This window comes from Austrofundulus limnaeus, unplaced genomic scaffold (assembly GCF_001266775.1).
Source record: "Austrofundulus limnaeus strain Quisiro unplaced genomic scaffold, Austrofundulus_limnaeus-1.0 Scaffold356, whole genome shotgun sequence".
NCBI classification, from domain to species: Eukaryota; Metazoa; Chordata; class Actinopteri; order Cyprinodontiformes; family Rivulidae; genus Austrofundulus; species Austrofundulus limnaeus.
Genome location: NW_013952758.1, coordinates 489,997 through 514,162, shown reverse-complemented (window position 1 = coordinate 514,162; position 24,166 = coordinate 489,997). Strand labels below are relative to the sequence as shown.

General features: G+C 40.0%; 2 protein-coding genes across 2 annotated transcripts; both read left to right on the top strand.

Annotated features, from left to right (window-relative positions):
• Positions 1–2,515: 2,515 nt before the first annotated feature.
• Positions 2,516–11,424, top strand: LOC106528019 (extracellular calcium-sensing receptor). Its single transcript, XM_014023065.1, has 4 exons — positions 2,516–2,533; positions 3,436–3,537; positions 8,696–8,819; positions 10,367–11,424. Exons 1-4 carry the CDS (start codon positions 2,516–2,518, stop codon positions 11,266–11,268), a joined length of 1,146 nt encoding a protein of 381 aa, XP_013878519.1. The 3' UTR covers positions 11,269–11,424.
• A 9,100-nt stretch (positions 11,425–20,524) lies between these two features.
• Positions 20,525–23,789, top strand: LOC106528018 (extracellular calcium-sensing receptor-like). The gene is made up of 3 exons (XM_014023064.1): positions 20,525–20,530; positions 21,509–21,632; positions 22,912–23,789. Exons 1-3 carry the CDS (start codon positions 20,525–20,527, stop codon positions 23,787–23,789), a joined length of 1,008 nt encoding a protein of 335 aa, XP_013878518.1.
• Positions 23,790–24,166: the final 377 nt, after the last annotated feature.

Genomic DNA, 24,166 nt, shown 5'->3' with positions numbered 1-24,166 from the left:
GTTTTCAGTGAGCCATTTTGTCACTTCGGTCAAGCAACTAGTGAGAGTGCAAAGTTTATGTGGCTCACTTGGCTTGAAAGAGCAGTACAGTTGCAGATCATCGGCATACAGATGATAGGACACATCACTGAACTTCTGGATGACCCTGCTCAGAGGAAGTAGGTACAGCAGGAACAGGACAGGTCCCAAGACCGATCCCTGTGGCACACCCCACAAAAGCTCTGCAGAATCAGACACTGCATTTCCCACTGACACACTAAAAGTTCTGCCAACCAGGTAAGAGGTGAACCATTTTAAAACGCAACCCGACATACCAACCAAATGTTGGAGCCTGTTTATTAGGATGCCATGGTCCACTGTATCAAACGTCGATGACAGATCCAACAAAASCAGCACAGAACATTTACCGGTGTCAGCTGCCATCATAATATCACTAAACACCTTCAACAGGGCTGTTTCAGTGGAGTGAAACTCACGATACCCAGATTGAAAAGTGTCATAAATATCATTTACCTGCAAAAATGATCTAAGTTGGGTGYAGACCACCTTTTCCAGGACTTTGGCCAAGAAAGGGGTCTTGGATATTGGCCGGAAATTCTTGAGTTTGAAAGAGTCCAGTCCCRTTTTCTTTAACTGTGGCTCCACAATGGCATGTTTAAAAAGACTAGGAAACACACCACTAAGCAAAGACATGTTAAACATTTTTGCAATATAGGGCCCAATGGAGTCAAAAACCCTCATAAACAGTTTAAAAGGAAGAACATCTAAAGTACCAGAGGACGGTTTCATTTTTTTGATGATGGTTGAGATGTCTTCCACAGTAACAGGCTCAAATGAGGCCCAGYTCTGAGTGGGAGGTTCAAAATGCTGGGAACCATGGCAAGGAGGCAAGCTGTCCTTTATTACTTTGACCTTGTCAATAAAGAAATCCAGGAACTCATCACAACTAATTGTAGAATTATGAGGATTTACAGCAACAGGTGACACAAGAGAGCTGATAGTGTCGAAGAGCACTTTAGGATTTCTTATATTTGAGGCAATCAGACATTTAAAATAACTTGCCCTGGCCTCCTCAATCCTCTTATTAATGAACAATATTAAGTCCTTTAAATGCAGCCTATGGACCTCCAATTTAGTAGACTTCCATAAACGTTCAGTCTGGCGGCATGTTCTCCTCAGAGACATAATTTCATCATTTATCCAAGGACAGAAACTTTCCTGTGGTGCTTTCCTAGCCTTAACTGGCGCTACTTGATCCAAGATATCAGCACATTGGCTATTAAAACCATTCACAAAACAGTCAGTTTCAGTGAGATTATTAAGAAGAGAAGGATCAAACTTATCACAGAAAAGCATAGCTGTCGCCTCTGTGATGATTCTCCTCTTTACCTCAGTAAATACAGGCCGAGGTTCAGACGGCACCATCAAGTCAAAGAAAACACAGTAATGGTCACTGAGAAGCACATCCTCCACACACACATTGGTAATTTGCAAGCCCAGTGCAAAAACCAGGTCTAACGTATGACCCTTGTTATGTGTGGGACCTGAGACATACTGGGTAAAGTTAAACGCCTCTGTCAGTGATATAAGATCTCTCGCTGGGATAGAAGTAACAATGAAATGTACAATAATTACATCCAATGGCCCATTGACTAAATAAGGGACTGTAGCACAGATAGCTGACTTTGCCACTGAATTATATTAAGATTATGAATAAAATACAAGAAACCAAAGAAGATATTTACATTAGATTTAAGCACACGTAGATTTGAAAACTTTATAAGACTACAAATACTCATATTTTATCAATATATGAAATGTCCCATGAGCCTTTGCTGCCTGAGCAAGTAAGTGTACAGATTAAAAACACAAACAAACAAAATATGGGCCACTGCACTGGCTCTTGGCTTAATCATAAAAAGTAAAAGCACTTTACTTAAGAAGTATTAGCATTTCCTCTATTATATTATTGCATTTGGCCCGCAGCCTTTGGGTAGATTTTCATTTTGGCCCTCCGAGGGAATAAGTTTGGGCACCCCTGATATATACCATTTCCGGTTTCTGCTAGCTCAGTTTGCGGTGGTGCTCAGAGCTGTGATCTACTCTTTTCATCTTGTGGCTCGTTTTGCCTCTGCAAATCCTTTTATTAAATCATCCAATGACCATCCATGCAGCACTTGCTTTTTATTCACTTGTTTCTGCCTTTTGATAAATATTTCCACGACAATCTTGGCGTCACAAACATGATTTTGGAACCAGGCCAGGTTCAGTTAGAGCTGAGGCAGTTAGTCTGCCATCTGAGGCCTCAGATAGCTGATGCACAGAACGAAAACATGCAAAACACAGCTCAAACTTTGTTCTGTAAGCATCCTGAAATGGAGAGAAACAGACGCCAGCTGTTTGTGTATCAATCCAATCTCTGGCAGACACACAGTTCAGCACAAAAGGCCCCAAAGCACACCACTTGCCAGATGGGGCTTTAGCCAAAGCTATGTGAGAAAGAGACTCAGGAATCATGAAAAACTCAGACTGTGTAGGATACAATGTTACTGAGACAGCACAGCGTGCTGAACTCCAGAACAAAAACTCTGTACGAAGGATTTCATTAGAATCTTCAAGAAAAGAAACAGCATTTGGATCACTTTGATCTGGTGTGATCATCGCTGTACAGTGCAAATGAGCAGTCTGCATCACTACTGCAGAGGGAGTAATTAACTCTCTTACTTTTTGTACCAGATAAACAGCGGGAACCCCCCATTGATAAACAAACAGGTCTTTCTTCCTTCTCAATGCTGGACATGTGAGCTTAACTGTTTCTCTTATGACTTTAAGCCCTGTGGGAGTTGATACCAGACTTAATCCGAACTTCAGAATCAAATCTCTAGCTAAAAGATTCACAGGACAGTTGGATGAGAGAAGAAATCTATGCTGAAGAGATTTAGACCCAGCACTGTTCCCACCAAGATCTGTACACTGAACCCATTCGGCAAAATGCTTATGAACACATTTTCCCAAAGCCCCGGTAGAAAAAGCAAAATCTTTACTCCTAGCTAATGCAGGCGCATTCGAGGTTTTGAAAACAGAGTGTGTAGCCCCAGAATCAACAAGAAAAACCACAGGATTCTTATCAACCAGTAAAGTGAGAGTTGGATACAGTTTAAAAGCACCAGACAAATACTTCACATTATTATGAGCATGTTTGTGTGTATGTGTCTCAGAGGGGTGTGTGGGTGTGTGTGTGTGTGTGTGTGTGTGTGTGTGTGTGTGTGTGTGTGTGTGTGTGTGTGTGTGTGTGTGTGTGTGTGTGTGTGTGACTCAGAGGGCTGTGTGTGCGGGTTTGCTTATCTGTGTGGGTGGGCTCTCAGCCTGGATCGTCTGCTCTCCCTGCATCCACCCCTCCTCATGATGTTGGTCCCGGCTCTTGTGCACGTCTAGTCATCTGTAGCTGTCATCACTTTGCTGGTGGTGTTGGTTGAACTTCTTCAGACACGCCTTTGCCCAGTGGTCCAGAGATTCACAGACGAAGCAGCAGTACTGGTAGGAGGATTTTTTGTAGGGTTGCTGTGATTTCCAGTTACCGCGACCCCTTGCTCGGCCACGTGGGAAATGTTGTCCAGCATTTGTGTTGGAAGCTTAGTTGCTCAAAGCTTGAACCATCGTTAGTTGTGCTTGACGATGTTCATCAGCGAGGGCCTTCTCTTCTGCTTCTTTCTCCTCCAGTCACTTCTGGGTGTTTTTGGCATGTTTACGAAGTTTCCTCAGGCGACAGTCGTTGAGGTCACCACAGGAGATTCCAACAGCCGCTAGGGCATCAGGTAGCAGTCCATTCACGAAGTACTGCCTTATACTTGACTCCCAGTCTCCTATCTCTGCATCCAAGGATGTAGGCTTATCGATACATGAGTTTTCCTTGTGCACTGCGAGCAGTCTTGTATAATAATCTTTGACCCTCTCTGTCCGTTGTTGCTTGCAGGCCCTTATCTTTGCCATGACTATTTTTCTTGGAAAAGCTTTTTTTTATTGTGTCACACAGCTTGTCCAAAGCAGTGTTATATGGAGCGTTGTTCTCATGGTCAAAAGTGGGATGTAAGGGGCGTTGTTCACCCTGTAATTTGGTTTTAACTTTTTCGAAGTTGGTCAGCCCCATGTGAAGGGCTAGAAGCCTACGTAGCTCAGGCCAGGTGAACATGACTTCATGACAGAAAATTTGAATGGCTGTGCTGAATTTTTCACCTCCTTCAACAACGTTGGGGAGATGCTATATGTAGGCCTTCATTTCATCAACAGTCCAAGGACGAAAAACCAGGACTGGTCCAGCGTGGCCTGCAACTTCAATCATGGGGGCCTGCAATGTGATCTCAGCTATTTTCTGGGTCAGTTTGGCCATCTCTGCGTCCAACACTGCTTGTTCAGCTGCCTTTTTCTTTGCTTCTTTGTCCAGCCATCTTTGAGTCACGGCTGCCACGGCAGTAGAGCTGTGTAGGCCTGTGTTAGATTGAGGGAGCTTGTTTGCTTTTTTCCCTTTGACTTTGGCTCCCTTGTCATCAGCAGGTTTGGAATCTGGGTCATTCTTCACTGCTCTGCAGTGTGTAGAAGGCAGGGGAAGGGGAGCATCAGAAAAAGTTGCAGGGTGTTGGCTTTCCTCTGGGTCCCTTTCTCCTCCCTCCTCTTCGACCTCCTCATTGTTGGAACTCTCATAATCTGATGAGCCGGGTTGTGGGGGCAGAGACACGGGGCGAGCTGTAGATCCTCTTGTGGGCTCCGAAATCCAGAAAGAGAAGGATACAAAGATTTTGCACGTTTAGAATTAGTTTCAGACACAGTTTTTTTTTTTTTTTCATTTTTCTTGTCATCATGTTTTTTAAGATTGCTAGGCATTTTTGTTTCAGCAGAATTATCAACATTGTCATAATCAAACATGCACAGTTCTGAGCTTGTTTGTTTTTTATCTCTCCTTTTTGGCTTCCTCCAGCCAAGCCATGAAACGTTTTTATGCTGTTCTATTTGATAAAAATCAGAGATTTCTTTATTGTAGTTTGCGATCTAAGTTTAGATTTGTGTTTTCCTAAACACTCTTGTAACTGAGCCAGCTGATTTAAGCTGAATGACCCCTCCCACCCCTTAGGAAAACCATAGGAGTTTGACCAAACATGCACACACAATAAAACTTCCAGTCCGTAGGCCTTAAGCATAGCCCCACAGCATGAACCGTCCATGCCCTGTGATCTCTCGACACTTGTACTCTGTCCCATACCCGTATTCCCTGTTCTGTCTACAAAGAATAAACCTAGCTTCCAAAGGCTAAGCAGGGTGGCCACCCTTTTGGACTGAGCTATTTTTGTTAAAAACTCACACAGTTTAGGCCCTGAGAAACTAAAAGCTAATAGCTAAACTAACTCTCTGTAAACTTTGCTTACTCTCGTAATTGCAAAATCTAAGTTTAAACATCCCATAAATAAATCACAGTGTTCATGGTATAAAGAATTAGAATTGCTCATGCAATGTTCCAAATCAAAATGCTTTTAGTTTTTGCAACTTTAGCATTAGCTCACCATAATTCTACCGATGGGAAAAGGTCCGTTTTCCTCCAACGATCAGGTCACCTTCCTGAGCCGAAGAGTTAAACCTCAGTTCCAGGGTTAAATGGCATAGAAGAAACAGAAGGAAAAGCCCCTGAGGCGAAGAAAAATAAAGTTTTCCTGTAGCTGAGAAGGTCTCCGGCCCGGTACGGGCTCCAGATCGTTGTTGGTTATTCGTGACGCCAAGATTGTCGTAGAAATATTTATCAAAAGGCAGAAACATGTGAATAAAAATGAAGTGCTGCATGAATGTTCATTGGATGATTTAAAAAAGGCTTTGCAGAGGCAAATAAATATTAAAGGTTGCTATACATCATTACTGTGAACAAACACAATGAAATTAAAAACGCATCTAAAATGGCTTTTTCAGTTTCCAGCACCAAATTCAACACAAATCTTAGAGAATATAAACAGAGTGAGCAGTAATTTTTTTTCAATCAGTGACAAAATCATGCAGAAAATAATTTTTTTCTTTCACTAAATATGCTAGAAATTATTGTACAATCTAGTGAAGCGTAAGTTTTTTTTAATCCGAACAGATGAATAGTTTGTTAGTAGTAGGGCTACATGCTGGTGCAGTTTATTAGTGCTGCTAATCCAACAAGGAGGTCTTGAGTTTGACTCCTGGGCCTTTCTGTATGGTATTTACGTGTTTTCCCCTTACATGCATAGATTTTTCTGGGTACTTTGGTTACAGTTCAGAAAGATATATACTAGGCTAAATGGCAAATTCAAAACTCTGTCCAAGTTAAATGTTATTACAGAATTGTAATTTGATCATCTGTAAAAATTAAAAAAAGTAAAATGGATATTCTTGTTTGATTATTTATACACATGCAATACCTAAGAGAAGCATTTAGGTTGCCCTCAAAAACCCTCCACTTACTCCACCCTGTAAATCCATAGAGACAATAAATGAACATTTATTATCATTACCAAACCTGACCTCCAAGTTAATAAATATCAGTTTATCTGTTTAACAGTGGCTTATTCAGATGACATCATGTCCACACAAAGGTGGCCAGAACAGGGATGTGCACTTTTACAGCTACTGTTGTTGGTGTCTTTCTCACAGTCTAAGGAATCATTGTGCAGACAGAGAGGAGATCCTGAGATCCCTCAGCTGTCTAAAGATGGGGACGTTATTTTGGGGGGAAATTTCTATTTTCACAGCAGCTGGAAGAACAGAGAGAACACTTATACAGAAAAACCTCTGCCTCTGGAATGCATCAGGTGAAGTATAACATATAGTTGCGGGATTATTTTACTGCAGTTTTGTCTGATTAGTTAGTGACTTTGTACAAAACTGTTTTTGTTTCAAAAAATTACAATAACAGTATGTCTTATTATCTACAAAAAAGTTTGAATTTCAGAGAGTTCCAGTTTGCTCAAGCCATGCGTTTTGCCATTGAGGAAATCAATAACAGTACAGACCTACTTCCAGGCATTTCTCTGGGATATAATATTTATGATACATGTGGTTCCATTGTCAGAAGCATAAAAGTTGCACTTGCATTAAACAATGATAACAATAATGTATCTTCAACCTCCGAGGAGCCATGTACCACACCTGTGGCCATAGTTGGAGAAACCTCCTCCTCTCCCAGCACAGCAATAGCTACTGTTCTTGGACCATTTCATATCCCGATGGTGAGTAGGTTTGAGAAAGTAAAAAAGCTAAATATCTAAAATATTTATATTTTAGAAACCTTGTACATGTGAAATTAATATAGCTTTATATTTTAGATATTCACAGTTTATAATTTATTATTTTTTACAGATTTATTTATTTATTTATAATTTTATTTTATTTTAGATCAGCCACTTTGCTACATGTGCTTGTCTCAGTGATAAATCAAAGTATCCATCCTTTCTCAGAACCATACCCAGTGACTATTATCAGGCTAGAGCTCTGGCCCAGTTGGTCAAACATTTCAAATGGACTTGGGTTGGAGCAATTTGTACAAATGATGATTATGGCAATAATGGCATGGCAATATTCACAGATACTGCAGAGCAGCTGGGAATCTGTCTGGAATATTCTATTTCTTTTTTCAGAACAGATTCATCTGAAAAGATAAAAAGGATAATTGATGTAATTAAAGACTCAACTTCAAAAGTTATTGTTGCTTTTGTCTCACACTTGGATATGGATGTGCTCATACATGAGATGTCCCTTCACAATTTGACAGGGTATCAGTGGGTTGGCAGTGAGTCGTGGATTTTTGATTCTCAAATTGCAGCAATGGATAAAAATCACATCCTTGATGGAGCTATAGGACTTTCTATCCCAAAAATACATCTCGTTGGTCTGAAAGAGTTCATGCTGGATGTAAAATCACTGAATTCATCAAATAATGACTTGTTTACAGAGTTCTGGGAGGCATTATTCAGCTGTGAGTTCAAGCAGGTACAATCAGGAGAGACTCAGAAGCAATGCACCGGACATGAGGATCTGACTGGAGTAGAAAACAGCTTCACTGACATGTCCCTCATGCCCATTTTTAATAATGTCTATACTGGAGTGTATTCAGTGGCTCATGCTTTGCACAGTATTCTCAAATGTAATGAAACATGTAACAGTAATATGCAGATCAATCCATTCACGGTGAGTTTAATGTTAAAATTAGGTTTGACAAAAACAAATCATAGACAGAGAAATTAATGTGCATTTTGAAACACAACATAATTTGATTGATGCAGCTTGTAAAATGTATTAAAGCAATGTCAAAAATACATCATAAAAAACAAATATTTTTTCTAAGATTTTGCAGCAACTTTACAAAATTCACTTTAAGACAAAAAATGAATTTGAGTTCTCTTTTAATGAAAATGGAGATCCAGCTGCAAAATATGAGATCATAAACTGGCAGCAAAGAGAAGACGGTATCATAGACTTTGTCACTCTTGGTCTATATGATGCATCATTACCTGAAGATAAACAGCTAATTCTGCAAAATAAGTCTTTGATTTGGGCACAGAAGTCAAACCAGGTAAAATGTTTTGCATTTGTCATTATAATGTTTAACTGTCTTAGACATAAATCCCAGTGTTCCACTACAGTAATTGTATTACATAATCAGCAGTCAAAGTGCAAAATGCTTTTGTTTTTACAGGTTCCTGTGTCTGTTTGCAGTGAGAAGTGTCCTTCAGGAACACGTAAAGTTCTCCAGAAAGGGAAACCTGTTTGCTGCCATGACTGTTTAAGATGTGCAGAGGGAGAAATGAGCAACATCACAGGTTTAGTGCAATTTTATATAAGCATTGGTATTCAAATATTGAGCTAAAAAAGTTGGTATGTGTTATTTCAATGACCAAATTGTGACATTTTAAAAATATTACATAGCTGAATTTGTTTTTAGAGTCTCATCAAGAAATGTTTTATTCAAGATTTCATTGTCACACAGATTCAGATAACAGGATTACAAATTAAGTCTAATTCTGACTTGACTGATGGGCTATGGGATAGTCTGAGCAGGGAGAAAATTTAATGAGTTTGTTATTATGACTGCATTAAGAAAAAAATGAAATCACAAGCAATTTGGCGTTACATGGTAATTTAGTTTTTCCCCAAAATACAATAAGTGGTGGCAGCAGCTAACAATTCCAGTAAAGCTTGAAGCTCTTCCAACAGCAACATCTCAATATTCCTGTGAAAACCATAACTGATTTGGAAAGTGTGTAAATTGTTCTTAAAATAAATTAGTATATTACCAGTCACCACAATTGACCTTAACCTTTGACCCTTTGATGCTCACATCTAATGAGACTGAGTACTACCCTAATGGAGTTACTATGCATATTTATAAGTAAATACATAATTTCTTTCGGGAGATATTGTGCACACAAGACCACCCATGACTGACAGACACAGCACAGTGGACAGAGGCAAAATAAAAAAAAATACAAAAGGTTGTCTTAAAGACCACTTTTAAGAGAAATCTGTGATCTCAATGGGATTTGCCTGGTTAAATAAAGCTAAAATACTGTACATTTGACATATGTGACCCATCACATCAAAATGAGGATTAAATCCAAAAGTGGTATGTGGAGAAACAGGTAGATACAGGGTTTTGATTTAAACATGTTCATATTTGCATTTTGTCAAAATATAATGAATTAATGCTTTATCAATGTATCATTTGAATGAAGCGTCTGGAATACAATCCTAAAAAAAAAATCTGAAGCATTTTTTGAGCATTAGCAACAAAAACCTTGATTTTGAGGAAAAACGCCTTAAAATTTTGAATTTTTCCCTGTGAGCTAGCAATGTTTTTGTTTCTTTCCATCTACAAAATCTTAATATACAAATACTATTTGAGGTTTCTTTTTTACATTGACATCAAAAATTACCCAATAAATTTACATAAAATTAGGATTCAGACCAAACTGTAAAATATCATCGTAACCATCAAGACAAATTAAGTCAAATCTCTGGATAACCTTATGATATCAGAATAATCCAGGTATCAAAATGAAGCTTTTAAATCCAGGAATTTGAAAATTTAATTAGGTCATTTTGACCAGATTTGACTTAATCCTCATTTCGATATGATGGGTCACATGCAACCTTCCTCTTTCTAAAGTTCTAAACAATAGTTTAAACTTTTATACATTGACATCTGTATTTAACAGTGGTAATTGAGCTAAAGCAGGACCTGATGCAAAAAAAAATAGTAATAATTAAAAAAAACTATCCTGCTAGTCCAGTAATTTGTCATTATTAAACAGAAGACCAAATAAATGTACTTTAGGATTAATGTCATATTTATTATGAACAATTGCAGATTCTAACACCTGTGTAAGATGTCCACCAGAATCCTGGTCAAATGACAGAAGAGATACCTGTGTAATAAAAGAAGCTGTTTTTCTGTCCTATGAAGACATCATGGGGATGATTCTCACCGCTGCAGCTTTATTTGGAACATGTATGACGGCTGCTGTAGCTGTGATTTTCTTCAGACACAGGACAACTCCTCTTGTCAGAGCAAACAACTCTGAGCTGAGCTTCCTGCTGCTTTTCTCCTTGACTCTGTGTTTTCTCTGCTCTCTGACCTTCATTGGACGTCCCTCTGAGTGGTCCTGTATGCTCCGTCACACAGCTTTTGGCATCACCTTCGTCCTGTGCATCGCCTGTGTTTTGGGGAAAACTATGGTGGTTTTAATGGCATTTAAAGCTACTCTTCCAGGCAGTAATGTGATGAAATGGTTTGGGCCTACCCAGCAGAGACTCAGTGTTCTTTGTTTAACTTTTGTACAAGTTGTCATCTGTATTCTTTGGTTAACAATTTCTCCTCCATTCCCATCTAAGAACTTTAAGGAATTCAAAGATAAAATAATTTTGGAGTGTGCTCTGGGCTCAGCTGTGGGTTTCTGGTCTGTACTTGGGTACATTGGATTTCTTGCTGTGTTGTGTTTTGTTTTTGCTTTTCTGGCTCGAAAACTACCTGATAATTTCAACGAAGCTAAATTTATCACCTTCAGCATGCTGATATTCTGTGCAGTATGGATCACTTTTATCCCAGCGTATGTCAGTTCTCCTGGAAAATTTAGTGTTGCTGTAGAAATCTTTGCCATTCTTGCTTCTAGTTTTGGACTGCTGATTTGTATCTTCATCCCAAAGTGTTACATCATGTTATTGAAACCAGAAAGAAATACAAAAAAGATGTTGATGGGGAAAGGATCATAAAAAATATATAGAAAATAGAAAACTGTCATAGTAAAAGCATGCATATTCCTGTGATAATTTTGTACTTGAAATATTTTTTTAAATTCTTTTAGTGCATATTTTATTCATTTCTGTAATCACCAACAAATGTTTCTGCTTCATTTCACACATGTGTAGTGGAAAATGACCACTGTTTTACATGCTGTTTCTTCAGTTCATATGTGTATTAGTTTTCTAAAATAAACATGATGCCTTATAAACTACTGTGCTCCAAAGCTCCTAAGAATATCACCTTCACAGAATTCATCAGGGTAATATTGATCTCCTGATCTGTCTTTGGTGCTTGCTTAGCACTGAGAACATGTCCTCACATTTTTCAAGCAAAGTGGGTGGGGATAAAGTGATCCTGTCAAACTAACACACCAATGTGTTAAGTTGGTTTCCCTAATGATGCACACAAAATTGGGCACAGATCTGATCATGTGTGTGTGATTTAGAGCCAACCATGTGCAAAATGGTTGGGGTTAAAATGATCTTAAATTAATACATAAACGTGTTGAGCAGGTCTCCCTGGTGATGCACACAGAATTTTTATTGCAGATCAGATATGGGATTTAGAGCCAACCATGTGCAAAATGGTAGCTGCCGACAGTCTGCCTGCACCCCCTCCCCCCAAGAGCATGTGAATAAAACAGATTTTTGCAAAAATTACAGGATTCTGCTCAAACAGGTGATCATCTGAATTCAGCTGAAGGGGTTGAAATGTATGTTAAATGTAAACACTGAACTAAACAAGCAGATAATTATTTAATTGGCTCTGATTGCACAACAAAGAATCAACATGCTAATAAGTAGCATCCATGTTTAGCTAATTCTATAAACAGCAAGTTGAATGTGATGTCATGTTATATCCACATGTGGGTCACATCTGGGTTGTGAGGAGTTCATATTGGAATCTGATTAAGGCAGCATTTAAAATATAATGCAAAAACATCCAATTTTTGCAAAATAGAAATGGAATTGATCATTAAGACCTGCAGTGTGAATATAGCCTTAAAGTTTTTTTAATCATAAATATCAATATCTATAATATCTTGGGGGTGCACCTGAACAACAACCTCACCTGGAGCAACAACACTACCAGWCTGATCAAGAAGGCACATCAGCGCCTCTACCTCCTGAGACGGCTGCGGCRGGCCGGACTCGGAAGCTCAGTCCTCGCCTTCTTTTACAGATGCACGGTGGAGAGTGTTTTACGCTCCAGCATTATAGTGTGGCATGGATGCTGCACTGTAGCAGAGAGGAAAGCGCTGCAGAGGGTGGTAAAAACTGCACAGAAATTAGTTGGAGCCAGTTTTCCCACCACCACGGACATCTACACCTCCAGATGCAGGAAGAGGGCCACCTGCATCAGGAAGGACCCCTCCCACCCAGCACACACTTTTTGTTCTGCTTCCCTCAGGAGATTGCAGAGCATTAGGTGCAAAACCATCAGACTGAGAAGCAGCTTCATTACAGAAGCTGTGAGACTCAGACTGGAACACGAGACCTCAAAATCAGAACGAAAACAAACTGTAACTGCACATTCAATGCACATGTATTTGCAATTCTGGCATTGCTGCACACATTTCATATCTGATTTTCTTTTTTGTTGTATTTTTCAATTGTAATTTTTTTAATTTTGCAATCTTCTAGTATATTTATTTGTTTTATCTATATTTTTGGATAGACTGGAACCTTGGGTACACAATTTTGTTCCACCACATGTATGTGTGTTGCGAACAACAATAAAACTTCCTTGAATCCTTGAATAATATTAAAATCCAACACTTAACATGGCTATATCGATTTTCAACACAAGTCTACTAAAAACTTAGTGATATGAACAGAGCGACCTGAATTTTTTTATCAGGATTCATGATTGATAATGTCAGAGGCAGGCAATGAGAGTGAACAGAGACTCACGAGACAGAACAAAACCAGTTAAGGTGAGTTTATTGTGCTGGATCAGTTCACAGCTGCTGGACCTGGGAGGAGAGGGAATTGAGATGAGTAACCAAATCCTGATGTGAAGGCTGGCTGATGTAATCTTCGCAGGAGGAGGCAGACTTACAAGTTTGGTGAGCTGGTCCAGGCCTGGGTCCAACAAAGAAGGCAGGACAACTGATCTGTGGTGGTGGCTGGTGTGCTCAGGTGGTGCTTGTGCTGTGACCAATATTTACAGGTGGTAGGTGAGTATTTACAGGCACAGGTGCAGGAGGTACTTCAGGGTTTCACCAGGTTAGTGCAGGGCAGGTCCTCAGGATTTCCTAGGCAGGGAGAAACACAGGAGGGGATCCAGGTGAACTTCACCAAGCACAGGATACACAGAAGACTGATTAATAACTTCAAAAAGTTCTAAATTTACAGGAGAGGCTGAGATACCAGTACCCAAAATGACTGATGAACCAGCACTGGATGGAGGCAGGTAAGGTCCTTAACTGCAGCCAGGGTTAATCAGCTGCAGCTGGCTCAATCAGCTGCTAGGCAACGGTAATTGAGAAACTGCAGACAGAACTCCACCAGTACTCCCCTCTTAATATACCTCCAGGTGACCAAAGCCTCTTCTCCGGGTGGTCTCTGAAAAAAAGCAGAGATGAAGGCCAGATCCAAGATGGGGGACCCTGAGATCCAGGACCTCTCTTCTGGACCATAACCCTCCCCGTCAACCAGAAACTGCATCCCCCGTCCCCTGCGTCGAACATCCAGGATCTTGTTTACTGTGTAAGCTGATTATTGAAGATGCGTGGGGGAGGAGGGGGGTCAGCAGGTGGGTTCAGAGGACTCTCAGAAACCTCCTTAATATGAGAGACGTGGAAATTGGGTTGAATCTTCATGGTGGAAGGGACTTGTAACCTGACAGCTGATGGGTTAATGATGTGTGTGATGGGAAAGGGACCAATGAAGCGAGGGGCGAGTTTTCGGGGCACATGCAGGCAGATGTCTCTTGTTGAAAGCAAACCCTTTGACCAACTTGGTATCTGGGGGCAGAAGAACGGCACTTGCCTGCATACATTTTGTTTCATCCCACTGTTTGTAAGAGGGCCTGGGTGGTCTGCCTCCACATCCTGCGGCATCATTGGATGTGTATCTGTACCGAGGGAACCAAGACATCCTGTTCTCTTTCTGGAAACAGATGAGGAGCATAACCCAGAGAAATCTTGAATGGTGACAATCCTGTGGCTGAGGAAGTGTGGGAGTTGTGAGTATACTCAATCCAGGTGAGGTGTTTGCTCCAGGTGAGGTGTTTGCTCCATGAATGTGGGTTGTTGTTAATGACACATGTAAGTGCTACCTCCTGTTCCTGATTGCGCCTTTCAGTTTGGCCATTGGATTGTGGATGATAACCAGACGTGAGGCTGAAGCTGGCACCTAATGCTTTGCAAAAAGCCCTCTATACTTGAGATATGAATTGTGGACCTCTGTCTGAAACTGTGTCAGTGGGTATGCCATGAAGTCGAAAAACGTGTAAAACCAGAAGTTGTGCAGTCTCAAAAGTTGATGGGAGTTTGGCTAAGGGAATGAAATGAGCGACCTTAGAGAAACGATCAATAATAGTCAGAATAGTGGTTTTGCCATCAGAGGGTGGGAGGCCTGTAATGAAATCTAATGTGATTTGAGACCATGGCCTACTTGGTGAGGGTAATGGTTGCAATAATCCTGCTGGAGGTTGATGCTGTTCTTGTTTCGTGCGCAGGTGGAGCAGGCAGCCACACACTCTTTAATGTCCTTATACATAGATGACCAGCAAAAATATTTTTGAAAATGCAAACATGCGATTAATGCCTGGATGACAGGAAAACCGGTGACAGTGGATCCAATCCAAAACCTTGGTCTTGATGGATGACGGAACAAAAAGTGTACTTACTGGTTCGGTGCATGGGTCAGGTTCTGTTTGTTGTGCCTGGATGACGTCCTACTCGATGGACCAGGTGAGGGATCCCATGACACAGGTTGGTGGCAGGATGGTAGTTTCAGACTTGGGTAAATGTGAAGAAGTGAACTGTTGAGACAAAACATCTGGTTTGACATTTCTTGAACCTGGTATGTATGTGACGGTAAAGTTAAACCTGGCAAAAAAGAGTGACCAGCAGGCTTGCCTGGGATTGTGGTGTTTAGCATTCTAAAATGTACGATTTATGGTCTGTCCAGATGAAAAAAGGACATCTAGCACCCTCCAACCAATAGTGCCATTCTTCTAGAGCTAGCTTGATGGCCAACAGTTCCTTGTTACCAACATCATAGTTTTGTTCAGATGTGGAAAGTCGTTTAGAGAAGAAGGCGCAGTGCTGAATCTTGTTATCTGACTCAAATCTTTGTGAAAGGACTGCCCCCACACCAGAGTCCGACGTATCAACCTTAATGAACTGTTTGACATCTAAGTGCAGAGGAAAAAGCTTTTTTAACTTAACAAAAGCCACTTCTGTCTCAAGGGCCCAGATAAAATCACGGAGGGTAGAGGTGAGTTATGCGAGTTGTGCTGCAACCTAGCTATAGTTTGACAAACCTCCTGTAAAAATTGGTAAAACCAAGAAACCATTGGAGTTGTTTTCTGTCTTTAGGTGTGGGCTAATCAGTGACTGCCTTGGTCTTTTGGGGGTCGGTTCTATACTGGCCTTCAAAAATAAATCCCAAGAATGAGACTGACGGCATGTGGAACTCGCATTTTTCAGCTTTTACAAAAAGTTGATTTTCTAACAGTCTTTGGAGGACGGTCCGAACGTGTACCTTGTGCTGTTCCAGGTTCTGCGAATAAATCAGAATGTCGTCAGATAGACAAACACAAATACATTCAAGAAGTCTGAAGACATCATTTATTAGGTCCTGGAACACGGCGGGTGCATTGGTCAAGCCAAAAAGGCATAACTAAATATTCAAAGTGCCCTAATGGTGTCTTAAAAGCTGTTTTCCATTCATCCCCTTCTTTAATACGAACCAGGTGGTAAGCATTGCATGAGTGTAGTTTGGAAAGCACTGTGGCAGAATGCAGTTCTTGAACTGAGTCTATTAAAGGTAATGGGTATTTGTTTTTCACGGTGATATTATTTAGCCCCCGGTAATCAATACACGGCTGAAGAGACTTGTCTTTTTTCACTGAAAACAAATCCTGCCCCTACTGGAGAGGTAGAGGGGCGGATGATGCCAGAGGCCAGGGACACTTCAACATAATTTTTCATAGCTTCCTTTTCTGGGCCTAATAGATTGTACAACCTGCTGGATGGTAATGGGGTTCCAGAGATGAGTTCGATTGAGCAGTCATAGGATATGTGTTGAGGTAATGAGAGAGCTCTCTGTTTACTAAAGACCAATGCCAGGTCGTGATAAATAGGAGGAACTTTAGAGAGATCAATGGCTTTGGCAATATCTGCTTCTTTGCTTTTACTGTTAACTGTTGGAATGGCAGAACGGAGGCAAGTACTGAGGCAAAAATCACTCCAGACATCAACCCTTTCTTAGACCAGTTTATAACAGGATTGTGTTTAACCATGGAAAACCAAGAATCATTTGCTGAGAAGGAGAGTCAAAAATGAAACTCACCCAGTTCATGGTGGTTACCAGAGATGATGAAGATCAGAAACCTTGTGTGTGATTCGGGTCAAGTTATGTCCAGTTACACCAGAAACAGCCAAACGTGGGTCGATGAGTTGAGTGGGGATGTCCAACTGTCTGAAGATGTCTGAAGACAAAAGGTTTTGTTCAGCTCCAGAGTCTATGAGGGCGGAGATAGACATTCTCTTTATTGTTGGTCAGCATAGCTGGGAGTGAAAGTCAGGAGGCAGAGGATAGTAGGGAAGACCTCGCCGGAACTTCTGCATCTACCGGTGGACTCACCAGTTTCCCTTTGCCGGGCAAGTGGCGACAAAATGTCCCTTTATCCCATAGTACAGGCAGACCTTGGTATTGAACCATCATTGTTTCTCTTCAGGAGTCAGCCGAGTTCTGCCGATCTGCATGGGTTCAGGCTCGGTTGAATGTTCGACCACTGACGGGAAGGAGTCAGAAGAAAGATCCTAGGTGCGTAGTGGAATGTAGAATCTCTGGGACTCTGGTACTTGTAGTCCTTTCTCCATTCTCTCATGTGATTATCGATCCTGATCACCAATTTGATGAGTTCATTTAAGCTGTCTGGTTCATCTCTGTAGGACAGTTGATCCTTCATCTGTTCAGAGAGAATTTGTAAATATACTTTTCAAAGCCAATGTATCCCAACCTGACTCAGCAGCGATGATGCAGAAATCGACTGAATGTTCTGCTACACTCTTGCTTCTCTTGACATAATCTCAGTCACTTTGCTGCCTCCTCCTGCTGTAGAGGGTGATCAAAAACACGTTTAAACTCCGTGATAAATTGCGGAAAGGTTAGAGAATCAATGGGATGAGACTGACGAAAAAACTGAAACGATCGTAGCCCTTTGCCTTTTGGAGCTGAGATCAGGTAAAAAGACAAAAAGAAAAAAAGATCAGGTAAGAAATCTTTGCTCTATGCGAGGAATATAATGATGGTGCACGACTGAATGCAAGCTCACATTGAAGTAAGAATCCACCACAAAAATCAGGGTTACATTCAAACAGCTCAGAAGGTCTAAAATCTGGTTCTCGGGGAGGAAGGGTGGGTGTAGATGGAGAGGGCTGAATGGTCTGAAGTGCTGGTGGTGAAACAGTAGTTATTGAATTTTGCTTGACATGGATAGCTTAAGTTCCCGACGAACTTGGTCCATCTGCATGCTGGAGGTTAGTTGGTGCTGGCTGATCTGTTGAAGGTGGGACTCATTGTTATCGATTCTCTGGACTTGGGTCTGCAGAAAAAGTTGAGTTTGTTCACTCTGAATTGCCTTGAGACATTATGGTAGGTGGCTGGTTCATACCATCAGGATTCATGATTGATAATGTCAGAGGCAGGCATTGAGAGTGAACAGAGACTCATGAGACAGAACAAAAACAGTTAAGGTGAGTTTATTGTGCTGGATCAGTTCACAGCTGCTGGACCTGGGAGGAGAGGGAATTGAGATGAGTAACCAAATCCTGAGGTGAAGACTGGCTGACATAATCTTCGCAGGAGGAGGCAGACTTACAAGTTTGGTGAGCTGGTCCAGGCCTAGGTCCAACAAAAAAGGCTGGGCAACTGATCTGTGGTGGTGGCTGGTGTGCTCAGGTGGTGCTTGTGCTGTGACCAATATTTACAGGTGGTAGGTGAGTATTTACAGGCACAGGTGCAGGAGGTACTTCAGGGTTTCACCAGGTTRGTGCAGGGCAGGTCCTCAGGATTTCCTAGGCAGGGAGAAACACAGGAGGGGATCCAGGTGAACTTCACTAAGCACAGGATACACAGAAGACTGATTAATAACTTCAAAGAGATCTAAATTCACAGGAGAGGCTGAGATACCAGTACCCAAAATGACTGATGAACCAGCACTGGATGGAGGCAGGTGAGGTCCTTAAATGCAGCCAGGGTTAATCAGCTGCAGCTGGCTCAATCAGCTGCTAGGCAACGGTGATTGAGAAACTGCAGACAGAACTCCAACATTTTTCAGGCAATCAGTGATAAAACCATGTAGATTATTGTTGTTTTTATTCACTTCGAATGATAGAAATATTTCTAGAACTTATGAAGAATGAGTTTTTATTTATTTTTTCATCTAAACAGCTCAACAGTTTGTTAGCTGCAGGGCTACATGCTAGTGCACTTTGTTAGCACTGTAGTATCACAACAAGGAATTGGGTTTGGCTCCCGCCATTCTGTGTGGTATTTGCATGTTCTCCCCTTGCATGCATTATTTTGTTTTGTTTTGCTTTGTTTTGTTTTGTTTTTCTCTGATATTCTGGTTTGATTCTACAGTCAATTCAGAAAGATTTATGTTAGGTTAACTGGCAAATAAATTATAAACTCTGCCAATGTACTGTAAAAATAACGTCTTTCTAAAAATAAAATACATATTTTTGTTTGATTATTTTAACACAGGTAATACCTAACAGAAGCATTTAGGTTGCCCTCATAAACCCTACATTTACTCCACCCTGTAAATCCATGGAGACAACACAACAGCATTACCCTCATCAAACTGACCTCCAAGTTAATAAATATCAGTTTGGATTATGGTTCTTGGAGTGTAGCACAGTGGCTTATTCAGATGACATAATGTCCACTCAAAGGTGGCCAGAACAGGGATGTGCACTTTTACAGCTACTGTTGTTGGTGTCTTTCTCACAGTCTAAGGAATCATTGTGCAGACAGAGAGGAGATCCTGAGATCCCTCAGCTGTCTAAAGATGGAGACATTATTTTGGGTGGAATTTTCTATTTTCACAGCAGCTGGAAGAACAGAGAGAACACTTATACAGAAAAACCTCTGCCTCTGGAATGCATCAGGTGAAGTATAACATGTAAATGAGTGATTATTTCACTGCAGTTTTGTCTGATTAGTTTATGACTTTGTACAAAACTGTTTTTGTTTCAAAAATTTATAATATCAGTATTTTTTATTTGCCTGCAAAAAGTTTGAATTTCAGAGAGTTCCAGTTTGCTCAAGCCATGCGTTTTGCCATTGAGGAAATCAATAACAGTACAGACCTACTTCCAGGCATTTCTCTGGGATATAATATTTATGATACATGTGGTTCCATTGTCAGAAGCATAAAAGTTGCACTTGCTTTGAACAATGATAACAATAATGTATCTTCAACCTCCGAGGAGCCATGTACCACACCTGTGGCCATAATAGGAGAAACCTCCTCCTCTCCCAGCACAGCAATAGCTACTGTTCTTGGACCATTTCATATCCCAATGGTGAGTAGGTTTGAGAAAGTTAAAGTTTTTAAACTCAGCTCATTTGTTTTGTTTTTAAATAGTTTTTATTTAGATACGTACTTCATTACTTTATTTCTTTAAAAAATATTTTTTTCATTTAGATCAGCCACTTTGCTACATGTGCTTGTCTCAGTGATAAATCAAAGTATCCATCCTTTCTCAGAACCATACCCAGTGACTATTATCAGGCTAGAGCTCTGGCCCAGTTGGTCAAACATTTTAAATGGACTTGGGTTGGAGCAATTTGTTCAAATGATGATTATGGCAATAATGGCATGGCAATATTCACAAATACCGCAGAGCAGCTGGGAATCTGTCTGGAATATTCTATTGCTTTTTTTAGGACAGATTCATCTGAAAAGATTCAAAAGATGATTGATTTAATCAAGGCCTCAACTTCAAAGGTTATTGTTGCTTTTGTCTCACACTTGGACATGGCTGTACTCATACATGAGTTGTCCCTTCACAACTTGACAGGGTACCAGTGGGTTGGCAGTGAAGGTTGGATTTCTGATACTCAATTTGCAGCAATGGACAAAAATCAAATCTTAAATGGAGCTATCGGCCTGTCTATCCCAAAATCACATGTTAGTGGTCTGAAAGAGTTCATGCTGGATGTAAAGTCACTGATTTCATCAAATGACTTGTTTACAGAGTTCTGGGAGGCATTATTCAGCTGTAAGTTCAAGCAGGTACAATCAGGAGAGACTCAGAAGCAATGCACTGGACATGAGGATCTGACTGGAGTAGAAAACAGCTTCACTGACATGTCCCTCATGTCCATCCTTAATAATGTCTATACTGGAGTGTATTCAGTGGCTCATGCTTTGCACAATATTCTCAAATGTAATATAACATGCAACAGTGATGTGCAGCTCGATCCAGTTACGGTGAGTTTAATGTTAACATTAGGTATGACAAATACATTTCATAAACAGAGAAAATAATGTGCATTTTGAAACACAAAATAATTGACTGACGCAGTCTTTTAAATTTAATAAATCAATGTCAATAAACGATCTCTTTTAAGATTTTGCAGCACCTTTATAAAATTCGCTTTAAGACAAAAAATGAACTTCAAGTCTCATTTAATGAAAATGGTGATCCAGCAGCAAAATATGAGATCATAAACTGGCAGCAAAAAGATGATGGCATAATAGACGATGTCACTGTTGGTTTTTATGATGCATCACTACCTGAAGACAAACAACTAATTCTGCAAAAAAAGACTTTCTTTTGGGCACAGAAGTCAAACCAGGTCAAATTTATTGCACTTTGTGATGCTACTGTTGACAATATTAGACACAAACTACAATGTTCCATAAGATAAGTAGTAGTCAAAGTAAAAAAATGCTTATTTTGTTTCTTAGTTTTGTTTTACAGTGACTGCATATTTCATGCTGGTTTTGTTCTTGTAGGTTCCTGTATCTGTTTGCAGTGAGAAGTGTTCTCCAGGAACACGTAAAGTTCTGCAGAAAGGAAAACCAGTTTGCTGCCATGACTGTTTAAGATGTGCAGAGGGTGAATTGAGCAACATCACAGGTAATGTTTGATTGCAATAATTTAAAGTTTTGTTTTACCAGAGAAAAAAAGTCTCATAATATTAAATGAATGTATAATTTTAAAAGTATGCTTTACCTAGACATTATGTAGGTAAGGTCCTGTTTGGTTGAATTCAGGGCTCTGTATGGGCTAGTCATAAATTTCTACACTAAACTGATCAAACCATCTGTTTATACTCACAAGTATAAATACATGAAGGTAGGGTTTTGTCCTTAGGCCTTTTAGTATCGAACAAAGAAGTAGGTGTGTGTTTGTTTAATCAATAGAAAATTTATAATATTTTAAAAATAGAGTGCTGAGTGTGACTCAGATTTATTTTAAAAGTGTCTTGTATAAGGTTTAAAAGTTTAAAGAGTCAGATGTTCGAACAGAAATTAAGTCTAATTCCACCTGGACTGCTGAGTTTTGTGGTAGTCTGAGCACACGGGGGGGTGGGGGTAAACAAATGAGTCCTCTACAACAAATGTTTCATTCACAAACAATTTGCCATTACATGGTAATTTAGTGTTTCCCCAAAGTACTAAAGTGGTGGCAGCTGCTCACTGTAACACTTCCAGTACAGCCTGGAGCTCTTCCAGCAGGAAAGTCTCAGTATATTTGCATGAAAGCCACAACTGATAATAAATGTGGGATGAGTTTTCATTGTAGTGTCTTTAAATAAATGTAGCAAAACAGATTCCACAATTCCAGTGACTTTGGAATGATTTAACATAACAGCAATCCAATTTGTCTGGTTAGAGGTTTTTTTTTTAATTCCTAAATGTAGTTGCTATAAACTATGGAAGAGGATTAGGGCCACAGAGAATACCTGGACTGCTGAGTTTTGTGGCAGTCTGAGCGCGCGGGGGGTGGGGGTGGGGTAAACAAATGAGTCCTCTACATAAATAAATAAATTATATTCTACATAATAAATAAATAAATAAATAAATAAATAAATAAATAATTTTTTCCTGAGTTCTCGTTCTTTTTCTCAGAATTCTGACAGTCTGAATTATTTATTTATTTTTCCTCTGTGGCTCTTATACTCATCTGTACAAAACAATATCTACAAAAGGTAATGCATTACTTTGTCTTACCCTTTCCACATTACATACATCCCTGCTAATGATCAGAACAATATTTTAATTTTTTTATACATTATCATCAATGAAATTATCAGTGTTAGAAAAAAACAAAACAAAAATCCGTTACTTCAGTTTAATGCCATGCTTATTATGAACAATTGCAGATTCTGTCACCTGTGTAAGATGTCCACCAGAATCCTGGTCAAATGACAGAAGAGATGCCTGTGTAATAAAAGAAGCAGTTTTTCTGTCCTATGAAGACATCATGGGGATGATTCTCACCGCTGCGGCTTTATTTGGAACATGTATGACGGCTGCTGTAGCTTTCATTTTCTTCAGACACAGGACAACTCCTCTTGTCAAAGCAAACAACTCTGAGCTGAGCTTCCTGCTGCTTTTCTCCTTGACTCTGTGTTTTCTCTGCTCTCTGACCTTCATTGGACGTCCCTCTGAGTGGTCCTGTATGCTCCGTCACACAGCTTTTGGTATTACCTTCGTCCTCTGTATCTCCTGTGTTTTGGGGAAAACAATGGTGGTTTTAATGGCATTTAAAGCTACAATTCCAGGCAGTAATGTGATGAAACTGTTCGGGCCTACACAGCAGAGACTCAGTGTTCTTTGTTTAACTTTCATACAAGTTGTCATATGCATTTTATGGCTGACAATTTCTCCTCCGTTTCCATCTAAGAACTTTAAGGAATTCAAAGATAAAATCATTTTGGAGTGTGATCTGGGTTCAGCTGTGGGTTTCTGGTCTGTACTTGGGTACATTGGACTTCTTGCCTTGTTGTGTTTCATTTTTGCCTTTCTGGCACGAAAACTACCTGATAATTTCAACGAAGCAAAATTTATCACCTTCAGCATGTTGATATTCTGTGCTGTATGGATCACTTTTATCCCAGCATATGTCAGCTCTCCTGGAAAATTTAGTGTTGCTGTAGAAATCTTTGCCATTCTTGCTTCTAGCTTTGGACTGCTGATTTGTATATTCATCCCAAAGTGTTACATCATGTTAATGAAACCAGGAAGAAATACAAAAAAGACTATGATGGGGAAAGGATCACACAAATAAAAAAGGAGAGAAAACTGTCAAAGTAAAAACATGCAGATTGCTGTGATTATTTTAAATTTTATTTAATATTTTGGTAACTTACAAGTGGTGAAAGATGCTGTCAGCCTGAAGAAGGAGTCCTATTGGGTCTTTTTGGCCTGTGGGAGTCCGAAATCTGCTGATAGGTATTGGCAGTCAAAGTGGATTGTGGATCAGGTTGTAGGGATATGCTGTTTTGTCGATGTTACGGACAATGCTATATCATAAATACCTCGTAATTATTAGCATAACAAAGGGGCACCACCTGTTTATTTCAGGAAATAATTCATTGATTTTAAATCAGTCTTCATTACTGAGTAGTGAATTCTATCATTTTCAAGACATAACCCAATAAATGA